Here is a 26,981-nt window from a genome sequence, read left to right on the forward strand (position 1 = left end):
GATGTTTCGGCTAGGTTCTTGTTTCTTGTATAGTGTACAATTTTCTCAGGCTCAAAAGTTTTTTTTCTTCTGAATCACGGGAAAAAACTCCTTTTTGTCTAAAATTCTTCTCTCTGTTTTACATATGAAGAAACAGGAAAAATACGCAAGATAAACAGTACATTCAAACTCAAATATTATGTCTATTTTGTACTACAAGTTGTTACTTATGAAAATAAATAGGATATTTTGAAACGGATATTCGCACACTTCCAATGAAAATGTTCTCCAAATGACTTCATAACGTCTGCTCATAAACATCATAAAGAAGAGAAAAACAGAATACTTCGGCCATATAATAATTAGAGGGCCTAAATACCATCTACTTCGCCTTACAATACAAGGAAAAGTGGAGGGAAAGAGATGGATCAGTCGAAAGAAACTTTCATGGTTGCGTAATACTAGACAATAGTGTGGTTCCACGCTAGAAGAATTATCTCGCGCAGCAGCCGATAGAGAGTGGTTTCAGGAACTTATAAACATGATGACAGCCAACGTCTGAATACGGACACGGCACCTGAAGAAGAAGAAGAAATGGATTATAAAATCGAATTGAACTGAAATATGAGTTTTGTGCAGAATGTACGGTATCTGGGTATACTTAACACTTTAAGTAGATAATACAAACTTATTACACTAAAAAATCTTGCAAAGCATAAGAATCGATACCTTGTTTGTTCCCTGGTACGTTCCATCCAATAGGATTTTGTTGGTTATTTCCATAGTTAGGATTGCTTGCCGGTTGTTGATGACTCACGTGGGAAGTTTGTTTCTTGATCGTATCATGTTGAGGAGCTGGTGCTTTAGGGGCTGGTGCGGGAGCGTGAGCTCCAGTAGCCACCGAAGAGGTCTTTGAGGATGATGAAGATGATTTCTTATTGCTACTCCACCACCAACTAGATCCACCTGAAAATATATAAATATAACTATTGTTGTATTATATAATACATTAAGAGTAAGTGCAACTGGCATTGAAAATCAAATCGACTACGTCCCAGCAACCAAAGATTTGGTACAAAATATACTGGACACGATATCTTACAGAGGGTCAAACGCGGACACGGACCACTTTCTGGTAATAATAAAAATAAGCGCGCTGAGATGGAAAAAATACATCGAGCTAACAGTGAACTCTAATAAATGAAATCTATAAGAAGCATTAGAAGAGACTGAAATAAGAGAAAAATTTGAACAACAGATGAATGGAAATGAGGAGCACACTTTTAAACATAGATATAATAACCTGTAGATTAGACTAGCTATAGGCCGTTCTGTGCATCGAGGTATAACGCCGATATCGAGGACGCCATTGGTCAATATTCATTTTGAGTGTCTAGCCATCTTTGTTCGTAATATGAGCGGTATCCCTTAGTAAAAAGATATAGATAGACCACCGATCAACTGCCGCGCGTTACGCTTTTTTGCTCAGTATGCCTTGTCTACGGTTAACATGTTTATCCACTTTATGCACACTTTATCCACAGTATGCACTTTATCCGTATTTTCACATTATAACTTGGAGGAGGCGTTGGATTCATCAAAACGTCATTTATTATTTTACATAATCCTAGACATTCTAAGCGTAATATTTAACTTATATTTTTGGCTTCAAAAATGACCTAGACAAAGCATTTTGTCCATTAGCGAGAGACAAACAAATAGCATTACTTTATGTAACGACTTTATTTTGCATTTTGTGTAACGAATATTTTAACAAAAACTCCTGTTTTTATACAAGGCTTGTGCTTGAAACAGGAAGAGGTGTGAACTGACTTTTTAAAAAATACTGATTTCAGAAAGGACCACTCATCATGCTTGGCTCTGATTCGATTTTGTATGACATAAAACCAGCACTTCCACTCAAAAAATTTATAGACATCAATGAAGCCAAAAGAATAATCAAAACTCAATGCAAAAAAACTGCTGGGGAAAATAAAATCTTGTATAAAACAGAGGTTTTGTACAAAAATGATGGCTCTTCTAAAAAGTTTTTAAGTTTATTTCAACCAAAGGAAAAACTAAGTAACATAATACTGCCGGGAATGCCAATGAAGCAAGCTGTTAAGAAGAAAAAAACTGGATATCATATCACAACTTTTAGTTATAGACGGAGGGCTATAGCCGAAAAATCATCGTCATAAGTAATATGGAGTTTTTCCTATGAAATGTGACCATTGTATATTGACAATTATGACCCCTTTCAGGCTGACACCTGAGTGGATACAGGAAGTAGCAATAAGGGATGAAAGGGGAAAGTTAGTGCAGTCATTAAAGGTTTTCACCTCCTATTTTGTTAAACCTCCATCGATTTGCATGAAAATTAGAGCTAGAGTTAGTTAGAGCATATCTCAAGAAACAAAACTGATTTGGTGCCATCTTGCACTTTTACCCTGGTGGTGGATACCACCCCTTCCCGCGGGTAAAAACTATTTTATTAAAAATAACCCCACAAATCGATAGAGGGACAAATTTTAAGTAAAATTTGTTATATCATGTTATTAAAATAAATCAATACTTTTTGAATGTAGTAATGAAACAAAGACTTACTCAAAATCATTTAATTATACTTTGACGACCGGTTTCGATCTCTACATTATTCAGATCATCTTCAGGTCGGCGTTACAAGTAGTTAAATGATGCCGTTACAAGGGATGCGTTGCCACTTAGTTGTTAACATGTTAATACGTTCAACTTGTGCTATAGTTATTAAAGATCAATACTTTTTGAGTTATTAAAGATCAAAGATTTGTCTTTTTAAGAGCATATGCGTGAAGTTGCGGATGATAAAAAAACCATTTTAATTAATTGTATTCTAGTAAAATATTATTTTTATATTATTTCGATATTTAATTAAATTTTCTCTATTAATATAAACTGAATATGTCCAGAATCTGGGGGTGTCCAATAATGGGTACATTTGACATGTTCGAATACACTTTTTCTAAATTTATAATATCAAAATAATATAAAAATAATATTTTAGTAACATACAATTAATTAATATGTTCTTTTTATCATCCGTAACTTCACGCATGTGCTCTTAAACAGACAAATCTTTGATTTTTAATAACTCAAAAAGTCTTGATTTATTTTAATAACATGATATAACAAATTTTACTTATAATTTGTCCCTCTATCGATTTGTGGGGTTATTTTTAATAAAATAGTTTTCACCTCCGAGAAGTGGTGGTATCCACCCCCAGGGCAAAAGTGCAAGTTGGCACCACATCATTTTTATTTCTTGAGGTATGCTCTAACTAGTCACCAATTTTCATCGAAATCGGTGGAGGTTTAACAAAATAGGTGGTGAAAACCTTTAAAGACTACACTAACTTTCCCCTTTCATTATTTATTGCTACTTCCTGTATCCACTTAGGTTTCAGCCTGAAAGGGGTCATAATTATCAATATACAATAGACACATTTCACATGCCAAACTCCATATTACTTATGACGATGATTTTTCGGATCTAGCTTTTAGACTATTAGTTTATCAGAGAAAGAATCGGCGTTAGATCCAGAGGTAACTTGGTTAGATCCAATTTTGAAATATTAGTATCGTGATAATATAATTGAAAAAGAACAGACCTGCGATCAATGTGAAGATGGAAAAGAATATTACTGCCTTCTGGAGTACGACATACATGTCATATTATGATTTTTTATTTACTATATAGCTCTCCAAACACGCAGAAATGCTTCAGTTCCTCTTTTTATTTTAATTTTATTTTAATCATTTAGGGACAATCAGACTATATATAATATGTCCTATAAAGACAATCAAATGTTTTGTCCATCAAGAAATTTGTATTTTGCAAAAAGTAATAAAGATTTTTGTTACTTATAAATAGGGCAAATTAATAATAAAAAAGTACCTTTTTTCATATTTTGTGTTTTTTTAAAACTTTATTAATAATGGAGTGGCAGTTTTTCTCATTTCCTGAAAAATGTAAAAATGTCTGCTCTTCAAATATATCCAACATTATGAATTACACAGGTCTACAGAAAAAAAATTGTTTTGGTGACGTGAATCTTTAAGCTGATTTTTACTATATTAGGGGCGATAAATCGAAATATGGATTTCGTTTTTTGTATCAGCTCTAGTTTTATGGATATGGCAAATTCCGAAATTACGAGTTTTAATATTTGAGATAATGAAGAATATGCTATTCAAAGGAATATACATTGTTAATTAAACTTATTCCTTAGTATATATTTGTTGTTCTCACTGTATTATGCCGCATTTATGCAAGAAATAATACTTTAATGTCGTTACATTACTATTTTATAAGGAAATAAAACAGCTTGGAGAGTATTTTTAAACTTTCAAAATTATACATTTACCACTTGTAAACCCATTCAGCATCCACCTAATAATGGCTCATAACCTATGGGCCATGCTTCGCCTACATAGGAAGGAAGCTGGCCGAGATAAGTATGGAAAAACTTAAAGATGGAATCTTTGATGGACCACACATCAGACTTCTTACAAAGGATCCGGCTTTTGTGGGGTCAATGAATAAGGTAGAGAAAAAAGCTCGACTTTCATTTGTGGACATTATGAAAAATTTTCTGGGAAATCACAAAAGTGAAAACTATGCTGAGCTGGTAAACCGTTTACTGAATAACTTCCAATCACTTGGATGGAATATGAGCATCAAAGTCAACTATCTTCACAGCCAGCTGGACCGTTTCCCTGAAAACTTAGGTGACACAGGTGAGGAGCAAGGCTAGAGACTTCACCAAGACATAAAAACCATTGAGAACCGCTACCAAGGAAGATGGGACACCCACTTGATGGCAGATTTTTGCTAGGATTTGAAGAGAAACTGTTTAAAAGTTCATTCCGGGAAATCACGCTAGCGAATCTTTCGTTACGTCAAGTAAAGTTTTTTTTTCTATTTTGTTAGTTTTTTTCTCAAAACTAATTGTATGTCTGTTTCATTGTACAAAGGGTTTTATTGTAGTTAAATGGCTTAATTCGCAGACGACATAGTTTTGTTCCCTGACAACCTCAAGGAGATATGTGCAATGCTACATGAACTTCAGTTACTGTGTGCCAGGGTAGGTCTTAAAATAAACATCTCCAAAACAAAATTCATGACAAACCTTTTACCTAGCGGAAATATCAATATTGGAGACAACGAAGTAGAGCTAGAGGAAAAATACATATACTTTGGACACGAAATAAAGATCACAAGTGACAAACCAACATGCGACCTACGAAGAAGAATAAACCAAGCATGGGCAGCCTATGGAAAACTCAAAGACATCTTTAAAAGCGATATATGTAGGTATCAATTTCTTTAAAACGTAAAACATGTGACCAATGTGTGTTGCCTGTGGTGACTTATGGTGCCGAAACTTTGACATTGACAGCTACAACCTTTAAAATGCTGCAAATAGCTCAGAGGAAAATGGAAAGGTCAATGCTGAGTATATCGTTTCGTGACCGAGTTGGAAATTAAGACTTAAGACTAAGAACATGAGTTACCGATGTAATTTCCCGAATTGTCACCCTGAAATGGAACTGGGCCGGGCACGTCACCCGAATCAGTGATGGGAGGTGGACGAAGAGATTATTGAGTGGAGTCCGAGATTAGACAAAAGTAGTAGAGGAAGACCCCTACTCGTTGGACTGACGATCTCAAGAAAATGTCAAGAAATTGGATGCCAACTGCTCAAAATTGACCGCAATGGACAAAAATGAGGGAGGCTTATGTCCAGCAGTGGACACAAAGGTCTGGAGGAGGAGGAGGAGGAGGATGATGATGATGAAATGGCTTATAATATACGTATTTTTTAATTGTGTGCTTTTTATTTCAATTTAGTATATCCATATCAGCAAATTCGTATTTAAATGCATAAAAGCTGGCATGACCTACGTTATCTTGAAAACTAGAGCTGATACCGCAAAAAGAAAGCCATATTCGGAATCAGCACTCCAAATATACTTAAAATCAGCTCTAAACACTTTGGCACCAAAAACACTGTAGGCCTGTGTTATGAGTCAATCCATAAACATAAAAGAATGATGGCAAGAACTAAAAAGCAGCATAAATGAAACAAGAAATGACATAATAGGAAATAAAAAACAACAAAAATTAATAAAAACTAGTACGGTCATGACTATACTAAAACTGGAATCATGACATGGATCAACAACCCGCAAGAAAAAAACCAACGCAACAACTAAATAGAAGAAAAATGACTGGTTAGGTGAAAAGCATGAGGATATTGAATTAGACAGAAAACATCATAAAATAAAACAATTTTACAAAAAGGTCAGAGCAACAAAAAATAAAAGGACTAAAGAACCAAAAAGGAGAAACCGTATTTGATGGCCAGCAGAACATGGGAAGAATATTACGAAAAACTGCTATTCACTACGGAGGAATCACTTTCATCTATAACGACACCAGTAAGTGATTAAAAAGTAATTACCTACGTTATACTGTTTGTCTAGGTTTTTACCCATATCGCGATGCTTACGTTAGAAATTCTGAAGTATGACAGATAATTTGTTATTATCAATTATTCTGGAATTAAATACTAGACCCACGGGCATTATTATTACCTATAGTAGTCATACACCCGAAGGGAAATAGGAACCCAGGAATCCGAATACGAAACGAAGGAGTCAGGTCAGGTTCGAGAAGGAAGCAGAGAAGATTGGGCTCCTAATCAATGAAAATAAAACTAAATGTATGTATATGAGCCGCAATAACCAAAGCAGAGACAGAATCGGTCAGAACATCACCATCGATGACTTTAACTTTAAGCGCGTCAGAGTATTTAAGTATCTTGGAACAAAAATAACTGAAGAAAATTACGGAACACAAGAAATAAACAATAGGGTACTCGCCGGCAACCGATGTCTTTCTGCCCTTTAAAACCTTTTAAAATCGAAACAACTAACAAGACGTACAAAAATACGTAAGTATATAAAACAAATATAGGACCCGCTGTGATGTATGGAAGCGAAACGTGGACGATAACAAAGGCAAACGAAGAGAGACTACGTGTTTGGGAAAGAAAAATCTTACGAAAGATCTTTGGGCCTGTGCTTGATAAAGCAGCAGGACAATATAGGATAAGAACTAACAAAGAGCTCGAAAAACTATACCTAGACGCCAACATTCATAGACGACCAAAGAACAGTAAGGTTGGTATAGGAGGAAGTGCCAAGTGGAAAAAGACCACGTGGACGCCTTTGGCTCCGGTGGCGAGATCAGTGATGGTTTAAGGCATCATGAGGCCCTAGGGTGCCATAAGAAGTAGGCCCCTTTATAGCGACCATTTACTTAAAACAAATTTACATGGTGTTTTGGAAGTAGTTACTCCAAAAATAAATTACGACAATGTAAAAAAGATCATTCTTCTTTTTTTACGTCTATTACTTTGCTAAATATTTAAGTAAAATAACTATATCTGATAAATTTATAGTTGGAACTTTCAATGTTTACTAGCAGCACTAACGTTCTAAAATTTTGGACCACATAATGGTTAAAAGCGCTATTTTACTTATTCATTTTCCTATATAACATTTGTACTGCTTCACAGCATCAAATCTAGTTGACCATCTAGTATACAAGTCTTTTGACCGACATTTCACAACAACTTCTCACTAATAGTCCCTAGCTAATATGCCAAAGAAAAAAAGGGGTATTGTTAATATTGTGCCGATATGTGATTTTGCCCTGGGTATAAGTGCCACCCCTTTGGGGGTGAAAAAACATACATTCAAAATAAGTGCGGGAATGGAAAAACTGATTATGTAATTCTTAGTAACTTTTGTTCTATAGAGTTTTTTACTAAATCAATAATTTTTGAGTTATTTGCGAGTGAATATGTTCATTTTTCAACAAAAAAAAAACACGTTTTTAGACGGATTTTCGCAAATAACTCCACAATTAAGTATTTTATTGAAAAAACATTCTTAGGAAAAATATATAGTATATAAAAGTATGTATGAAGTATGTAGACCCAGTATAAGCAGAGCTGGAGTTAATGAAAAGTAGATTCTTATTCGGCTAAATCCAAATCAAATATTTCAACGCAAATAACCAAAAAATGAAGCACTTTTCGGTGAAAACCTATCACAACTTTTTTAAAGTGTTAAAGAAGCTTTATTTTTGTTTTTTTTTTAAACAAGTTTTTAGTATCAAAATTAAGCAAATAAAGCTCAAAATAATGTTGATTCCTTTTTTTGGCAAAAAATCTTGAAAATCACCCACTAGTTTGTGCTTATATAATATAAGTTTCACCGGTTCACAGTACTTATATGTCAAAATACTGGGATTTAAAGTAAAACGAATTTTTTTAAATTTTGAAAAAAAGTCTTTCTTTTCAAAATAACTTAAAAATTATTAGTGATACCAAAAATCTTAGAGTAAAAAAGTGTAGGTTTTGCTTTTCTGAATATTTCAGATTTTTGCTTTTTTGGAATAAAAATTGGTTAAGATATGACTGTTTTGCATACCCTGGGTAGAGAATTTTTCATTTATTAAAAATTAATAAATGAAAATAGTTTCTATCCTTGTGGGATCGGTACTCACCGGAGGGACCGCAGACGTTCGGATACAATTAGCGTCTCTTTGCAAAAACAATAACGTCGACTTTGCTAAGTAACAAGATATTGACTCAACACACACACTACACATTACACTAGGTACCTGATTGGAAAAATCCACTGTACCATGCCAATGGTCATTAGTTGTCGATGGTCAGTCGAGGCATTAAGCTAAATAAAAAAAATGAATACACTCGTGATTAGTGACTTGTTCAAGGCCTTTCTACTACAGCCCTTTTATAAGTAAGCACTTTATACCGATAAAACTTACAGAGCATATAAACAATACATAAGTAAAATAGCTTGTGAAGCGGTAAGGATTAATTTCATTTGGGATGCTAATTAGGGGGTTATTTTCCCCAGTTTTTTTTACCCAAAAAAGGGATACATTTTATTCTGAACGTATCTTGCTTACTTTTTATGCTGCAAACTTTTTAAAAACAAGAATAGCTTTTTTAAACATTTAAAAAAGTTATGATGAGTTTTTCATGAAAAGTGCTTAATTTTTTGATTATTTCGCGTTGAAATATTAGACTTGGAGTATGATGAATAAGAACCAACTTTTCATAAGCTACAACTCTTCTTCTACTGGGTCTACAGACTACACACATACACCATTTTTTCAATTTTTTAAAGCTATATTTTTGCTAAGAATATTTTTTTCGATAAAATACTTACTTACGTTTTGAGTTATTTGCGAAAAACCGTCTAAAAACGTGTTTATTTTTGTTCAAAAATGAACATATTCACTTGCAAATAACTCGAAATTTATTGATGAAAAACTCTATTGAAGAAAAGTTGCTTAGAATTAATGTGTTTATCCACTTCCGGACGTATTTTGACGGTATATTTTTTCACCCCCGAGAAGGGGTGGACTCAACCTTAGAGCAAAAACACACATCGGCACAATATCACTTTTTTTCTTTGACATGTTAGCTATGCGTATGCCAAATTTCATGTCAATCCAAGCTCTTCTTTCAAATCTAAAGGTTCTTTAAAATCCGGAGGTTTTGCAATATTTTACCGTGAGTGAATGAACTATAAGGCCCATCGGTGGGTAGAAACTGAAAAAAAAACGTACCATACCAAAATAATAACCAGATTCTAACCAAAATTTGCTTCCAAAATTGATTACTAAATTGAGAGAATGATTAGAATATGGAATATAAACATGGCTTTGAAGTCGGTTATATTTTCCTGATATTTGACAGAAGACAAAGCAAAAAACTGAGTTTGATTGGAAATCATAAATTAACCATTCTCTTTTTTTTTGTCTCAGTTAGCCCTATTTGATTTATTTAACATTTTATATATTTTTTAAATTACTGCTTAAATAATTCAATATTTTAATTAATGCTTTGAGCGGGATGCGGGCCGCATCAAGTGCCCGGGACCTAGGTGAAAGCTATGGGCGTGGAGAATTGGATAGATATTGCTCAAGACAGAGAAGCGTGGAGGCATGTTGTCGAGTCGAATAACCCACGAAGGGTTGTAACGCTACAGCCACAGAGCAAGTATAAACGCATTTAAAATATAAATCGTTTTGTTAAACCGTTTTCCAACAAACACCCTATATATAATACACACCTGATGTACTTTTAGATCTAGATCCTCCTCCTCTTGATCCTCCACCTCGCTTTGCATCAGAGTCGTGTATGCAAGCAATGAGCAATAACACACAACACAAAATTAACAGGTCAGAAACTTTTATCAGCATCTTCATATTTAATATATGAGATCACTGTTTAATATCTTATTCGCTGTATTGCGTTCCCGAAGATGATATTTTTTTAATACGTATTCTGTCACTCAAAGGAGACCACTGCTATCTATTATTGCGAAAATATCTTAGTGGGTATCAAATAAATGGCGTTAACGAAGTATTTCCTCTCCATGTACTTTGACTCAAGTTGCGGTTTAGGGATTCAATTGGAAATGTGAGGTCCGTGATGTGATTTAAGAGAGGTGAAACAAACAAGGCAATTTTTCTATTTGAAAATGAAATTATTCCGCGTAATTGGTGTATTTTTCAACTTAACTGTTAAATATTTTCATTTCTAAGAAATGCAGTATGTCAGAGAGAACATGGTTAAAAATTACTAACCGTCTTCATCCCTGTAGCTTAGATTATATGTATATACAATAATAATAATTATAATATGTATATTAAATGAATCAAAAAACGAAATCTCTTTACTGCTCTCATCGATTACAAGAAAGCGTTTGATTCAGTGCCGCATGGATGGCTTATAGATATACTGATCATATATAAAGTAGATGATAATATAGTGACCTTTTAAAGCATATTATGACGAAGTGGAAGACTTTCAAACAGCTGATGAAAACAATATCGAAACTGAAGATATCCAACTTAACCGGGGGCTTTTCCAGGGGGACTCGTTGAGTCCACTTTGGTTCTGCCTAGCGATGAACCCACTATCTCAGCTACTGAACTCCAGTAACTCAGGTTTTAGCATCAAAAATAACTACAATGTGGTGGCGAAGCTTAATCATCTGTTGTATATGGATGATTTAAAACTAATGGCTTCCAGTCGAAACCACCTAGATCAGATGCTGAAAACTGTAGAAACTTTTTCAAATGACATCCGTATGTAATTTGGATTAAACAAGTGCCGTATTCTAAATATAGTCAGGGGAAAGGTTCAGCCCGGAGGTTTCGATATGCAAGATGGCCAAAACGTCGAGGCTATGGGTGAAAATGACATATAAATATCTCGGAGTAAAGCAAGCAAGGGGGTGAAAGAAAATGACGTATGGCGCAGAAGATATAATTTTGAACTCTACGCAGCATACAATGAACCCGACGTCATAACATCTAGAAAGATCGGACGTCTGCGCTGGATGGGCCATGTTGAAGGATATTGGAGACTGAAACACCAAAACATATAATGAGACAAACACCAGTAGGGAGAAGGTCAAAGGGAAGACCCAAACTTACAGATATACGGAACAAGTGGAACAAGATCTGAAAACACTTGAGATTACCCACTGGAAGAACAAAGCAAGGAACAGAACAGAATGGTGGAAAATCCTAGAACAAGCCAGGACCCAAAAAGGGTTGTCGAGCTACTGATGATGATGAAATCAAGCACGGAAAACTGATCATAAACAACTGAAAACCGAACTAACTTCTGAGTTCGTACGAAGAGTGAGACAGCTAAATCGGTCATATCTTAATAGTAAAAATTTGTTTAAGGTATTGAATACGTACGCCTTTTCCGCGCTTAGCTAGTCATTTGGGATTATAAAGTGGTCAAAAACGGATATTAAGAGTCTTCAGCGAAAAGCAAGAACACTTCTAACAAAGGCACAAAAACATCATCCACGCAGTGCAGTAGAGAGAACAACATTACCGAGATACCTAGGAGGAAGAGGACTCATAGACATAGGTGAGCAACTGGTTAAACAAGTTACTAATCTAAGAACTTATTTTCAGGCGCAGGCTGAGACATCTACTTTACGTCGTGCAATATGCGCAGTAGATGACAGCACTACCAATCTAATGAAGAAAAAATGCGAACCTGGATGGGTAAGCCTCTGCATGGGCGGCATCTGAATGAGGTTAGCCAAGAACATGTCGACAAATCAGCGTCGAAATATTGGTTGACGTCACGAAAGATATTTCCCGAGACGGAAGATTTCATACTTGTTATTCAGGATCAGGTGATTCTAACTAGAAATTACCTGAAGTATATTGTCAAAGATCCTCAAGTACAAAACGACAAATGCCGTTATGGACGTCAAGCCCAAGAATCCATTCAACATCTTACAGGGGACTGCCAGGCGTTTGTCGGAACTGAGTATAAAGAGCGCCATGACTCAGTAGGAAAGATTCTTCACCAGGAACTAGCTAGAAAACTTGGACTCCTCCAGACCGACCATCTCCCTTATTATCAATACGTCCCTGATAGAATGCTTGAAAACGACACCTACAAACTATACTGGGATCGGACTCTGCTCACAGATCGACGAGTGGCACATAATAGACCGGATCTCATATTATTTAATAAACTTATTAGGCAAACAACATTAATAGATGTGGCGATACCTAACAACAAATAAATAATCTGCTTGGTAAGTACAACGAAAAAATCGAGAAAATCAACGAAAAGTTCTCTGCACAGTTGGACGTGGACGACTAACATTCAATTGTCTTGCCACATCCCATATTGGCTTGCTTCATTTTCCAGCAATGTAACAATCTGAACAGACTTTTGATATTTTTCTATCGTTATTAAAAAATACACTTCACTGCATGGAAGTCAGTGTAATAGGTACCTACTAAGATATCTCAGAAACTCTTTACACCGTTCTCAAAACCATCAATTACCGCGAAGCTTCGTTGATTCGTAAATAATGAGATCAGATCATTTTATAGTTTAATAGATTTTGCGAATTTGTTTATTCTACGTGATAATTCATTTAATTTATTTAACATAAATATTTTTAAAGAATATATATAAAAATACTCTAAACGCAAAAAGTATCGCATAATTTTTGAAACAGAAAAAAAGCTTAAAAATAATTTTTAATTTTTAGTAGAATGTTATAATACCCATCTATCGTCTTCTTTAGGTGTCTACAAACCCATAACATTTCAAGTTGAAGCGGGGTTTTGCCGAAAAAAAAACAAGAAACAAAACGTTGTTGAATATTTATGTTGGACATTTGTGTTCGAGATTTTGATGTGTGCACTATTTCTGCTTGAGTTTTCAATGAGGAGGTGCGTTCTTACAAAAAATGAGTAATATAACGTCAGAACAATCATCCCAAATTGTAGGTTTAATTGGAGATGGCCGATCGCAGCAATATATTGCTGAAGTCATGGGAATCCACCAATTTAGCGTTTCAAGAGCTTTAAGAAGGTATAGAGAAAGTGGAGGATACACAAAAAGACCAGTTCCAGGACTTTCCAGGTGCAAGAACCCAGCAGATGAACAGCTAGACAACTGCAAAATGATCTTTCCACAGCCCGTGGCCCGTAATGTTCGGTGTTCGGTTCGTAAAGTACCAATTCGGTTAGAAACAGATTAAGGGAATTTGGAATCAGAGTCAGGATGACTGCTATTGCTTCACTGTTAACGAGGGCACACCGTATGTCACGTTTAAGTTTTGCACCAAAACATGTCGATTGGGATATTAACGACTGGACTAATATTCTCTTTATTGATGAGTCAAAATTTACACTTTTTGGATCCGATAGACACTTTGCACTGTCGGATCCACAAAGTGCACATTTTGACCCCTCAGCAAAAAGAATATTAGTCCAGTCACTTATATCAAAATCGACATATTCTAGTACAAAATTTAAACGTGCCATACAGTGTGCCTTCGTTAACAGTGGAGCAGTAGCAGGCATTCTGACTCTGATTCCAAATTCCCTTAAACTGTTTCTAACCGAATTGGCACTTTACGAACCGAACTTACCGAACATTACGGGCCACGGCCTGTGGAAAGATCATTTTGCAGTTGTCTAGCTGTAACATGATGTGTACGCAAAGTCTGAAAATGTAAATAACGTTCATCTGCTGGGTTGGTGCACATGGAAAGTTCTGGAACTGGTCTTTTTGTGTATCCTTCACTTTCTCTATCCTTCTTAAAGCTCTTGAAACGCTGAATTGGTGGATTCCCATAACTTCAGCAAGATATTGCTGCGATCGGCCATCTCCAATTAAACCTACAATTTGGGCTGATTGTTCTGACGTTATATTACTCATTTTTTGTAAGAACGCACCTCCTCATTGAAAACTCAAGCAGACATAGTGCACAGATCAAATTCTCGAACACAAAGGTCCAAAATAAATATTCTGCTTTAACAACGTTTTGTTTCTTGTTTTTTTTTTTCGTCAAAAACACGCTTCAACTCGAAATGTTATGGGTTTGTAGACACTTAAAGGTGGGTATACATATGCGCTCCGCTCGGTGTGAGAGCGGGTCGCGCGCAGCATGTTTGTTAGATTAGTACGTGTTTTCAAGTGGCACACAAACGGCTCGCACACGGCGCACCACGATCTAACTTCTGTCGGCTTTTCAACAAATGCTTTGATTGTTCGCAATACGTATTTGGACGGGTTTGCGAGTGGTTTGTTGGTTTTAGGGCGCCTGAGTTGAATATATGTTAGTAATGGAGTGGTCGGAAGGAAATATCAAACTTATTGATGTTTACCGTGGAAAATCATTATTGTGGGATCCTCAACAAAGGACCATTTAAAAAAAAAACTTAAAGCCGATATCTGAAGGGAAATAGAAGCTGAAATAGAAAATATACATGCGGACCAATGTAAAAAAGGTCATTTCATTGTTGTCTTCTTATCGGCATGAGAAATACAAAATTAGATTTACTATTTTATTTGGGCATAAGCCACAATTCGAGTTTGAAATCTAGCTTACTTGAAGTTTCGATTTTCACTTTGGAATTCGTTATCAATATAAGAAAAACATTCATAAATTAAAAATTTAACTTTGTTTCTGGTGAAGCAACGCAGTTGGAACAAGCAGATATATTATCATTGTGTCACCGGAAAGCGAAAAAAGTAGTCCCTAAAATTTTCAGGAATGAAACAATCCCTTATAATTCGAGAATTTTTACGATTTTGACAAGGTAAACATTTGGTCTTAGGTCGCACCTACATTGGATCCGTTATTCTCCGATCCGATCAGATCAATCAGATCAGATCAGACCCGATCCGATCCGATAGGCGGCACCTACATAGGGCTTTTCATTCACAGTCATTTTTTTCGAGCTTCTGTCATATGTCGTATTATCCGTGTATAATAATATTATACACAGATTATACAACGTATGACAGAAGCTCGAAACAAATGACAATCGATAAAAAGCCCTATTGGATCCGTATTTCTCCGATCAGATCAGATCCGATATAGACCGATTTTCCAGCGAGGGTGCCTACATTGGTTCCGTTAACTTCCGACCACCGACCACCGACAAGAGTTCCGATGAAGATGTGTTAAGGAGATGATGACATTGAATATATTTAAACATGTTAAACATTCATTTAAACTTGCAACCAGCTTGCAACCAACTTGCAACAAACTTGCAACCAACTTGCAACAAACTTGCAATTAACTTGCAACCAAATTGCAACTCAACTTGCAACGAATCGGAATGAAACCAAACACTTCTCGATGAGAATAGGAGAAGCTACTCCCGACGTCGGCCGATATCGGATCTGATCTGATCGGAGAAAAACGGATCCAATGTAGGCACCCACATTTAATACTAATTATCTACAATTACTAAAGGTTCGTAAGTTTCCTCTGGATTGCGGAAGGTTCGTCAAAGTCAAAATGAAAAATTTTAACGAACATTAACCGCGCCACGAACGCGCGGCGCTAGCACGGCGCGGAGTTCGCGGCGCGGATATCTATCTCCGCCTTAAAGAAGACGATAGACGGGTATTATAACATTCTGTTAAAAATTAAAAATTATTTTTAAAATTTTTTTCTGTTTTAAAAATTATGCGATACTTTGTGAGTTTAGTGTATATTATAAAAAATATAAAATTTCTAGGTGGCCCGTTTTCTCTGACGCATATTATAAAAAAATTAAATGACTTGCTAAAATAATTATATTGAAATGATATTGAAATGAATATCACATATCCCCCTCTGTAACTCAGTGGTAAGAGCGCCTAACCTTTGGATCGAAAGTTCCGAATGGTAGTGAGTTCGAATCCCACCAGGGTCAGGAATTTTTTATTATAAATTAATTTTAAAAATTAATTATAAATTAATAAATGAAAATAGTTTCTGTCCTTGTGGGATCGGTACTCATCGGAGGGACCGCAGACGATCGGATACAATTAGCGTCTCTTTGCAAAGACAACGACGTCGACTTGCAAAGTAACAAGACACTTACTCAACACACACACTACACATTACACCTGAGTTAGTGATAAGTTATACAATTACGTGGCTAAAGGTTCTAGTTCTAAACCAAGGCCAGAATCAGAGAAAAAAAATATCACATAAAAAAGTATAAAAATGAAAATGTATGCTTTCAAATGACTTTGACATAAATCAGGAAGCTGGAAATAACACATAAAAGCATGTGTTATTTAGGGAGGACTAAAACAAGGAAATAATAGAAATTGAAAAAGTTAAAAGAAAAAATAATGTAGTATGATAGGATACACGAAGGTGTATTATAATGGAAAAGAACTGAAATGGGATAAAGAAAAACGTGAATATACACGCTTCCTTCTTCTTTCGGAGCCATACTAGGCTCCACTAACATTGCAATTACAGTGGTCATTGGTTCACGATCTTCAGCAAATCAGAGTAGTTGTTCGGCACTGCGTATTCGTATCCATTCGCGAATGTTCTTGAGCTATGAGATCTCCCTCCTTCCAATTCCTCTGCGGTTCTCGATTTTACATTTCATGATAAGCTGAAGGATTACGTATGTACTGGTCTCCTCTAAGAGCATACCCAAGGTATGACATTTTTCTTATTTTAATAGATTTCAGTAACTCATGAATGTTGCTTTATTTAACACAGCTTCGTTGGTCTGCATCTCTATCCAGGGTATTCACACGGTTCTTCTAAGCAACCACATCTCAATCACCCCTAGGCGATTGATCGTAAAGTATCAGTGTCGTGTAACAACCTTCTAAAGAAGACAAAGGAGTTCAAAATGAAGTCTTCTTCTTTTTGTGTAGACATGACTGTCTGTTTTTTCAATGTGCCTCGAGTAAGTTGCCATTCCATCGTTTTCGTAGTATTTCAACTGATCGTTGCCGTCTCTCGCCATATTTACTATCTACTCTCTTTGGTATCATTCGGCTTATGTGGTCGTTCTATTCTACTCTGCTGTTTTTTGCCCAGTCATTAATGTTGCCCACCTTGCATCTCTGTCGTATATCTGCACCTCCAGCTCTATCCCTAGTGTCTTACCATTGATTTTTCGAAGGGTTTTTAAAAGGAACTCAATGGATGTATATGATTATTAAGTAACGAAAAAATAATAGCTTTTAGGAAAAAGAAATAAGAGAAGAGGTCAAAACACAAAAAGCTTCTATCTATTCAGATAGAAGCTATGTGGGTAACAAGAAAAAGAAGCGTCTATAGAGCAAATCAGAAGATACTACCAGAAGGAGCAAAGGAAATAGAAAAGAAAAAATAAATAAAAGGACTTAAAACGATATTGAGAGTAGAAACAAAAAACAAAAACATAAAATAAAACACAATTATACAAACTGAGGTAATAAAATTCTACCTAGAAACAAAAAGACGACAAAATGATGGAAGAGAGAACACTGATCTGTAGGTCAGATAATTATTATAAAATAATGTAGGGAATGGGAATGGATCTAGAACTATTGGATGCACAGGAGGCATAGTAATAGGGTTAAGGGAAACAGAAAACGAGCTAGAAATAACCAATACAATATCTGATATTATCTGATAATACTTTCAGGTGTCAAAAATCTGTCAAAATGTTAATCTGTCAAAAGATAACATGAGTAAGTGTTTTAAAAGATGCAAGAAATTTATTCCTTTATTTAGTCGTCTATTTTGCAGCGAAAAACATGAAAACGTAGCACTTAAACGATTTTTCGGTTTCATATTTGGATTCTCTTTAGGAATATTATTTTATAAGTTTATTTTAGTGGATTTAGACTTTACCGAAGATTCTGCCATAATAGTTGGAGGTACAATATGCTTCATGCTAGCCTTTGGATATGCTTTTTCTTCTCAAATTAGATGTATTACTTGCCTCACATTCCCAATTTTTGGTGGAAAAGCTGGAAGGGGAGTCCTTAAAGCTTTGGTTATTGCTTTTGTTATATCAGGTAATTTCGCATTAACATATTTAAACACTAGTCGAGGAAATAAAATATTTTGGCTCGCATTTTTTTCGTCCAGCATGGATTTACTTGAAATTTTCACAGATGGTAGGGAATAGTCCAAGGATCATTTTCTATATCATGCCGCTGTACGCTATCTCGGGGGCGGGAATTTTTTATTACATTTAACCATGTAAATCAATGTAAAAAGCAATTCTAAGAAAAAAATGTTTTTTACATTTTCTTCGTAAAACTAATATGTTTCGAGTTATTGCGCTTGAAAGTAACAGTTTTTCGACGAAAAGATCGACTTTTTTAGAGGGTTTTTTAAGAATACCTCGAAAAATATGCATTTAATCAAAAAAACTGTGAATATCAAAATTGTATCTTTTCGTAACACAAATCAAATTCTTTTTCTGTAATATCTTTAAGACCAATATGGCATGTTAAAAGTTAGCTTTTTTCGTCAAATGCACAATTTGAAATATTAAAAGCCAAATAAGGGAAAAACTTTGTATTTTTCGAGGAAAACTTCAATAATATTTTTTTAAGTGTACAGTTGGACCTTTCAAAAAATAATAATTAAAAAGTTTTTAGCATGAAACTTTAGCGACCTATGATCAAAAAAAGTCGGTACCTGCTTTTCTCTATGAAAAAATCAGTGAAAACAACTCCCTAACTACCCTCCTAATTAAAAATTGTTCTTCACCTTTCTGTAATTCCTTTCATATTTGTATTATCAATACACCCAAGAAGTTTGACCTATTTAAAAGGCCTAATTTTAGAAAAATTGGATTTTAAAGAAAAATTTATTTTTTGCAATTTCATATTTTTCACCTTTTACTTCAAAATATCTCCGAAAACACTGGAGATACGAAAAAAATTATGGACTACTAAATTGTAGCTTTTTTAATAACTTAAATTACCATGTACATAGATTTTCATTACAGTGAATAGTTAGCGAGATATAGCTGTTTAAAATCTCTATTTACGAGCAAACACCCCCTTATTCGAGCCCTTTAAACCCACCCCAATTAAAAACTAAGGGATCTTACGGAATTTAGTTTACACAGTCTTATAGCTCTTCAAAAATCCTACAAAATCATTTTTGAAAAAACTTTTAATCGCCAAAAATGAAGGAGCCATGTTAATATAACGAATTTTTTTTTCGAAAAATTCGAATTGTCCGCTTATGGATCATTTTCAATGTATGTATAATACCACACAACCGGTTCGTATACTGGAAGATCACTAAAAAGCTATTTTTGTAAATTCGTATTTTTGTGTAAATAAATGTTTTTGTAATTCTTTAATTCTACTTTTTTTCTATATAGATCTATTAAATTATATACTTATAAAAATTGTAATGTTATTAAGGGTTGAAATATTATGATGTTATATCCTAAAGCATAAAACAATCATTATTTGACCAATCAAAACCAAATTTTACACATATTCAAGTTTAAATTGTTTTTATATAATTTTTGACAATAAGGGGTAGTTTACACCCCTAAAAATAATCAACCCCCTTAAGCATGATATAGAATATGAAGTACAGGGCTAGATGATCCTAATCGCAAATTTTTATGTAAATCGATGCAAGCCGAAATTATTCTTTTAGGATAAGCAAATTTTTTATACATATATAGCTCCAACAAGGGTGGTTTTAAGAGTTGAAATATTATGATAGTATATCTTAAAGCATAAAACAATAATTTTGTAACTAATAAGAACCAAATGTTGACAATATTAAAGTTTAAAATGTTATTTTATAATTTTTTACAATTAGGAGTAGTTTTCACCCTTAAAAAACCAAACGCGTACAACGGCTCAATATAGAAAATAAACTAGAGGGTGTAATGAGCCTAATCCCAAATTTTTGTAGAAATCGATGCTGGACAAAAAATTGCGAGGTTTTGCCATTTTTTCAGTTTCATTTCCTCGACTACACCTTATTCTTTATGGTTTATCAGAAGGTTTATTTGATATTATTATGAATAAAAGTAAAATATTTTCGTTTTTGTTCGGCCATTCTGTATATATTTTATAAATAAAACGCTTTTTAGTTAATTACTTAACATAAATGACTCAATAATCTAATGGCTTATATTATTTTTTTCGCAGGTCCTATTCAAAATATAGGCAATAACGGTAAAGAAGTAGTACGTGTTTTTGCTTGCACTGCTGCTCTTACTTATAACATGACTAAAACAAGATTTGAGCTGATGTTCAAGCCATTTACACAAGCAATTTTTGGAATGAAAGCAGACATGAATGAAGTCAAAGATACGTTGAGATCTATTAAAGACGTCTCAGCACCTATAACCGGAGAAATTGAAGATGACCGTGAAATGAGAAAGATGAAAGAAGAAAACGATTATTTGGACATTAAACTCGGAGATACGAAAAGATCAAAAACAATCGATGAAAAGTACAAAACAAAAGGTAAACAAAATAATAAAAAATAGAATATTGCCCCTACCCTTCCTCCAATAGCTCTATATCCCGAGTTAGCCTTGGCTTCTTGTATACAATATACACGGTCCTGACAATTTTTAAAATCTGAAGATCTGATGAATAAATACTTGAAGCCCAGGATAAAAATACGATATGCGGCAAAATAAACAGTACTGACATTCGTATGCCTCAAATTTATATGTGTCATGCGCCGAAACGTACTGAGTGCTTTCCGTGGGTCCACACGAGTCCCGGTGAATTCGTAACTATTTTAATCCCCCATCCTAATTACAGGCCAACTGGCAACTCTGGCGCGCAGATAATTTTTCAATATTCCACTAACTACCGGTGAATTTGTAACTTTTATTTTTTAAGTAATGTTGATAATCTAATACCGGTATTCCAGGTATGTACCTGTATAAATTACCCTCTTTGAAGGTGGTGTAAATGATATTCATTATTTATGTATTGTCTCTTCGAAGACTTACTAGAGAAAATCCAAATAAATTTTCTGAAAATGGCTGAAATTCTTGTAACAGATTTCGTAATGAGTGAACGTGAGTGAAAGTTATTGGTGGTAAATAATTTTAAATTTCACTTAAAAAAGTGCTAAAAAGTGGAAAACATTTATGGTACTGTTCTGCATCTGGTTGCAAGTCAACCTGTTATACCGACGGTAAGTTTTTTTTTTTAATATTTTGAGTATTTTTGACATTTGACATTTTGCAATTTTTTGTCTACCAGTAAGAAGAAAAGCATTTAAAACAAAATTTAAGATAACCGCATTATGGTGCATGTATAACAATTTAAACAAGGTTCTATAAATCTTGCTATACTTAAATGTTGCTTATAAAACTATCAATTAAGTCAGTTAAACGTTAATCACTCATATACAAATAGAACTTCTATCTCGATATTACGTGAAATAGCCCAAAGAAATGAGTAAAAATACACAGTTTTTATGACACTCAGTGTAACTATACATGTAACAATTTCTATATGTTTTAATTTCTGTATGGATAGAATAACAAAAAATTTATGTAAATATGACCAATTTATTTATTTATTGACAATTTAAATGAAAAATATCCGATTTTAAGAATTTTCGTCTATAAGTTACAACATTTTACCAAAAAAAAAAACAGAAAAAAGAACCGATTAGTTTATTGAAATAGCTTTAAAATGAGTTGAAGTAAAATAGAATTGGAGCTTTGTTTATCAATAAACATTAATGAAAAGTATACATTTGTGACAGGCTTGATCCGTTACTGCTCAAAAAATTTATTTCCTAAGTTTTAACCTAAGTACCTGAGGTATTAGATTTAATCCATGGTTTTGAATTCACCTGTAGAAGGTTTCGAGTTGGCAGGTTCAGGTAGTAGAAAAGTTACGAATGGCCGGTGTACATTTTAATTTGAAAAGGTTTGTCATTAAAAGTTGCGAGTTGGCGAGTGTCCCTTTCCGTACGTCGTTATAATGTATGTGAATATCGTGATCATGTTAGGTGCTTCAGAATGGTTCTCAGTTTTGCAGAAAATTTTTTTTATGATGGAATACTATTTTCGGTTATACTGAAAAGGTCACGAAAACGTTTCGTGACGAAAACGAAAAGTTTTCAGCAAGACGGGACAACCTGACATACTCCTAGGGAGTCTCTTCGAAAACTGGGCAATTATTTTGGGAGTTGCCACTAACGCCACCAGATGAGTACATATGGGGAATACTGAATGAGTCGAACAGATCCACCGTCTGAAATTTCGGAATTGCGGACTAAAATTAAAGATTTTTTAGAAAGATTTAGAAATTTGTCTTGGGAGGGAAATTTGCCTTATGGGGGAACTTCTAATGAAAAATCAACCAAAAGCATAGGCGTAACCAGGGGGTGGTTTTGGGGGTTATAACCCCCCCCCATTTGGATGTACTTTGCGCTCTATACGCTTAACACCATTAGTATTCCATACCCCCAGAGACCATCAAGTAGTTACTTCAGGGTAATATGCTAGAAATAGACCATGTTCGGGACACTCAAAGATACAGGTAGCTGACTACTTTTTCAGTTATTGTAGACCTATAGGAAGAAAACCTACCTGTTTCCTGCCTAAAGTTCGCGTCCGTGTTTTAATTATTAACAATTTAGTGCAAAAATTGCGATTTTTTCGATTTTTTGTATCCCATTCAAAAGCTAAATAGTTGACATAAAATTACAAAATTTAATTTTTTAGAACATTAAAAAACCTTCAAAATGCCGATTTTTGAAAGTTAAAAAGTTAATTTTTTGCTACGCAAACTGCAAAATAAGTGAAAATCGTTATTAAATAATGTTAATAAATTTTTACTAAAGCTACCTTAGAAATTTAGTGTTTCACCCAAAGTTGGGTATTGGCGTATGGGCTATTCCACGAATATACGCCTGTCTTGGATTATCGCGACAACGAATATTTTAGTGTGCAACAGAAGAAGTGTGAAAATAAATGGCTCTAATAATTGTTCCAATAAACAACAATATATTTTGCAATTGACTTTCGTTCTTCATAATTTGCACAGTAAAATATTCGTTGTCGCGATAATTCAAGACAGGCGTATGTTCGTGGAACAGGGTATACTTAACAAACCCTCAAAATTTGAGACCGATCCATTAAATTAGTTTAAGAGTTATTCTAATTGTTTATCCCAGAGACCTTTATTTTGCAATAACATAAGACAGAAAATAATGAAGATAGGGCAATTCTGCGTATGCCAAATGAAAGTAGAAAACTGATGCTATCAAAATGTACTAAAAAAGATAAAAAATTATCTGATATAGTCAAAAATCCTAATGGCAATTTTGTGAAATTTTGTAGTTTATAAACATTTAGAATAACTTAACTATAAAAATATTGTCCGTAGAAAAAATCATTTTACATTAGAAAAGCTGATATTTTACACCAATTTTTAAAAATGTAGTCCAATTGGTGACTAGTCGTGGTAAGTTAAGGTGGAGCTGGGAGCCGACAAATGCACGAGTTCAAAAACTAAAAAAGGCAACTTAAAACTACTATCATTGTCTATATCTCGGGATCTACTGAATATAATTTGATCGTTCTTTTTTTAATTTGTATGTAATTTTTCTGTACATTACAAATATGCAATTTGTCTAGACATTTATTAATTAATAAACAGTCTAATTTGCTTAAACAATTTTTGAAGAAATAATAATTTTTTCCCAAAAATCCATGATTTTAATTATACTATCGTTATTAATCATAGAAAAAGTTAAGGTATACTTTAATAAATAAATTATCTTCAATAAATAATTATCTAATAAAAATCATTTATGTATTTATTAAAGTGTACTTTAACTATTTCTATGATCATTAATGATACTATGAATAAAAAAATAGATTTTTGTAAAAAAAATATTTTTTCAAGGAATGCTTAAACAAGTTAGACTGCTTATTAATTAATAAACTTATAAATAAATTGCATATTTGTAATGTACGTAAAAACTACATACAAATTAAAAAAAGAAAGATCCAAATCCATTGAGTTGATCCGGAAATACAGAAAATTATATTCGTTTGAAATTGCTTTTTCGGTATTTTAACTCCGTGGATTTGTAGGTACCCCCTAGTAATCGTTTGAACTATATTTTTGAAAAATTGTAGAGGTACGGAAGGTACAATGTTTGTGCAAATTTTTTAAGTAAACATACAAATCCCATTCTTTAAAATGGCATTAATGCGATTCTTTAATTATTATCAACAAATTAGCTGTGAATTAAAAAAAAAAGTCATATGACTAACTTTGTTCCAAATGAACCCAGACTAATTTTTTATTTAAAAATTCGTGTTAAAATACTATCTTTTCGAATATATAAAAAGATTGTTTCTACGGACAACATTTTTAAAGTTATTCTAAACGGTTATAAACTACAAAAATTCAAAAATTTGGCATTAGGATTTTGACAATATTAATTATTTTTTTATCTTTTTTTAATATATTTTGATACTATCACTCTTCTACTTTTATTTGGCATACTCATAATTGCCATATCTTCATTATTTTCTGTCTTATATTATTGCAAAATAAAGGTCACTGGGATAAACATATAGAATAATTCTTAAAATAATTAATGGATCGGTCTCAAATTTTGAAAGTTTGTTAAGTACGCCAATACCCAACTTTGGGTGAAACACTAAAGTTCTAAGGTAGTTTTAGTAAAAGTTACTAACAAATAACGATTTTAAATTATTTTGCAGTTTGTGTAGCAACAAATTAACTTTTTACTTTTAAAAAATCGGCATTTTGAAGGTTTTTCAATGTTCTAAAAAACTGAATTTTGTAATTTTATGTCAACTATTTAGCTTTTGAATGGAGTGCAAGAAATCGAAAAAAATCGCGATTTTTGCACTAAATTGTTAATAATTAAAAAACGGACCAGAAATATAGGCAGCAAACATGTAGGTTTTCTTCCTATAAGTCTACAATAACTAAAAATGTAGTCAGCTACCTGGATCTTTGAGTGTCCCGAGAAAATCCTTATTACTCTGGACTAGGTTGTAACCCCCCCCCTTAGGGTCATCCTGGTTACACCTCTGACCAAAAGACATAAAAAACATAAGATTACATAAAAGACATAAATTATAATAACTTATAGACATGAAGTTCCATTAGTTTTCCCAACTAGCCTGTTTATTGGGTTGAATTTTACTCTGGGCTAATTAGCAAAATTCATGGAAAAGTTATTTACCAGCAATTTTATTGCTGGAATCGAATTATAAGATCCTATATATTAATAATATAGGTATGCAAAGTCCGCAGATAGTGTGCTACTTTTTTTATTAACAAAATGGCGCCCCCAAATCGTGTTGTTTTCAATTATTGGTCTATAACTTCGAAGATTTTAACTTTACAGCAAAAACACTTAAATAAAAATTCACCCCAATTTAATTCTACATAGAGGCATGTTTTTCCCGATTTGCTCCGACGAAAATTTTCCTCGGAAAATGTGGGTTTTCCCAACAAAATCTCTAATTTTCAAATAAAGTTTTAGGTAAGTAATTATTAATCAATAATTAAATAACTTAGTGAGATCAAAGCTTTCTTGGTATAGATTGTAATTCCAGAAGCTGGTGAAAATTAAACGAATATTTTAGCAACAATTCAATTGTTAATTAACAATTTACGGTCGCAATAATAACCAAAATAATTATGATACATTGATCAAACTTATAAAGATTATAAAGCTGAGATGCTTATTTAATATTTTATCGACAAAATATAAATTTTTCGTTTTTTTTTTGCATAATCTTTAAATTTTGAAAAAAAAATAGTTATAATACGCTGGTCTAATTAGTAAAGTACAAAGAAAGGTTATTTACCAGCAATTTTATTGCTGAAATGGAATATTATGATCCTATATATTAATAATATAGCTATGCAAAGTCCGCAGATAGTGTGCTACTTTTTTTATTAACAAAATGGCGCCCCCAAATCGTGTTGTTTTCAATTATTGGTCTATAACTTCGAAAATTTTAACTTTACAGCAAAAACACTAAAATAAAAATTCACCCCAATTTAATTCTACATAGAGGCATGTTTTTCCCGATTTGCTCCGACGAAAATTTTCCTCGGGAAATGCGGGTTTTCTCAACAAAATCTCGAATTTTCAAACAAATTTTTTGGGCAAGAAATTATTTATCAATAATTAAATAACTTGGTGAAATAAAAGCTTTCTTGGTATAGATTATAACTGCACAAGCCGGTGAAAATTAAACAAATATGTTAGCAACAATTCAATTGTTAATTAAAAATTTACAGTCGCAATAACAACTAAAATAATCATGAAACATTGATTAAACTTAGAAAGATTATAAAGATGTGATGCCTATTTAATATTTTGTCGACAAAATATAAATTTTTAATTTTTTTGCATAATCTTTAATTGTTTAACAAAAATAGTTATAAACAAATTAACATTTCTCAGAAATTGTTTATTATATTATAATTTTAAAAAATGCTTAAAATGCGTATTTCAAAGGTCTTGAAAACGAATGATTTAATATTTTTTTCCAACCATTTGCAAAAAAGTTATGAAAGAGCAAA

The 26,981-nt window shown here is 33.4% G+C and overlaps 2 protein-coding genes across 4 annotated transcripts in view; one reads left to right on the top strand and one right to left on the bottom strand.

Annotated features, from left to right (window-relative positions):
- Window positions 1-10,499, bottom strand: part of LOC114331857 (filaggrin-2-like) — a 49,221-nt gene extending 38,722 nt beyond the window's left edge. Inside the window, exons 1-2 of one of the 3 annotated variants that reach the window (XM_050642974.1) lie at window positions 10,198-10,498; window positions 709-945 (exon numbers count right to left, since the gene is read on the bottom strand). In XM_050642974.1, coding sequence (XP_050498931.1) covers window positions 709-945; window positions 10,198-10,333 — 373 coding nt within the window. In that variant the 5' untranslated portion in view covers window positions 10,334-10,498. Of the gene's footprint in view, window positions 1-708; window positions 946-10,197 lie in introns of all 3 variants that reach the window. The other 2 variants (XM_028281534.2, XM_050642975.1) reach the window with 2 other exon arrangements.
- A 7,609-nt stretch (window positions 10,500-18,108) lies between these two features.
- The window catches only part of LOC114331855 (protein sneaky), a 43,137-nt gene continuing 34,264 nt past the window's right edge, over window positions 18,109-26,981 (top strand). Inside the window, exons 1-2 of the mRNA XM_028281531.2 lie at window positions 18,109-18,446; window positions 20,565-20,885. Of these exons, the coding sequence (XP_028137332.2) occupies window positions 18,113-18,446; window positions 20,565-20,885 (655 nt within the window). The 5' untranslated portion in view covers window positions 18,109-18,112. The remainder of the gene's footprint in view (window positions 18,447-20,564; window positions 20,886-26,981) is intronic.

The sequence above is a fragment of the Diabrotica virgifera genome, chromosome 2 (assembly GCF_917563875.1).
Source record: "Diabrotica virgifera virgifera chromosome 2, PGI_DIABVI_V3a".
Taxonomy (NCBI): Eukaryota; Metazoa; Arthropoda; class Insecta; order Coleoptera; family Chrysomelidae; genus Diabrotica; species Diabrotica virgifera.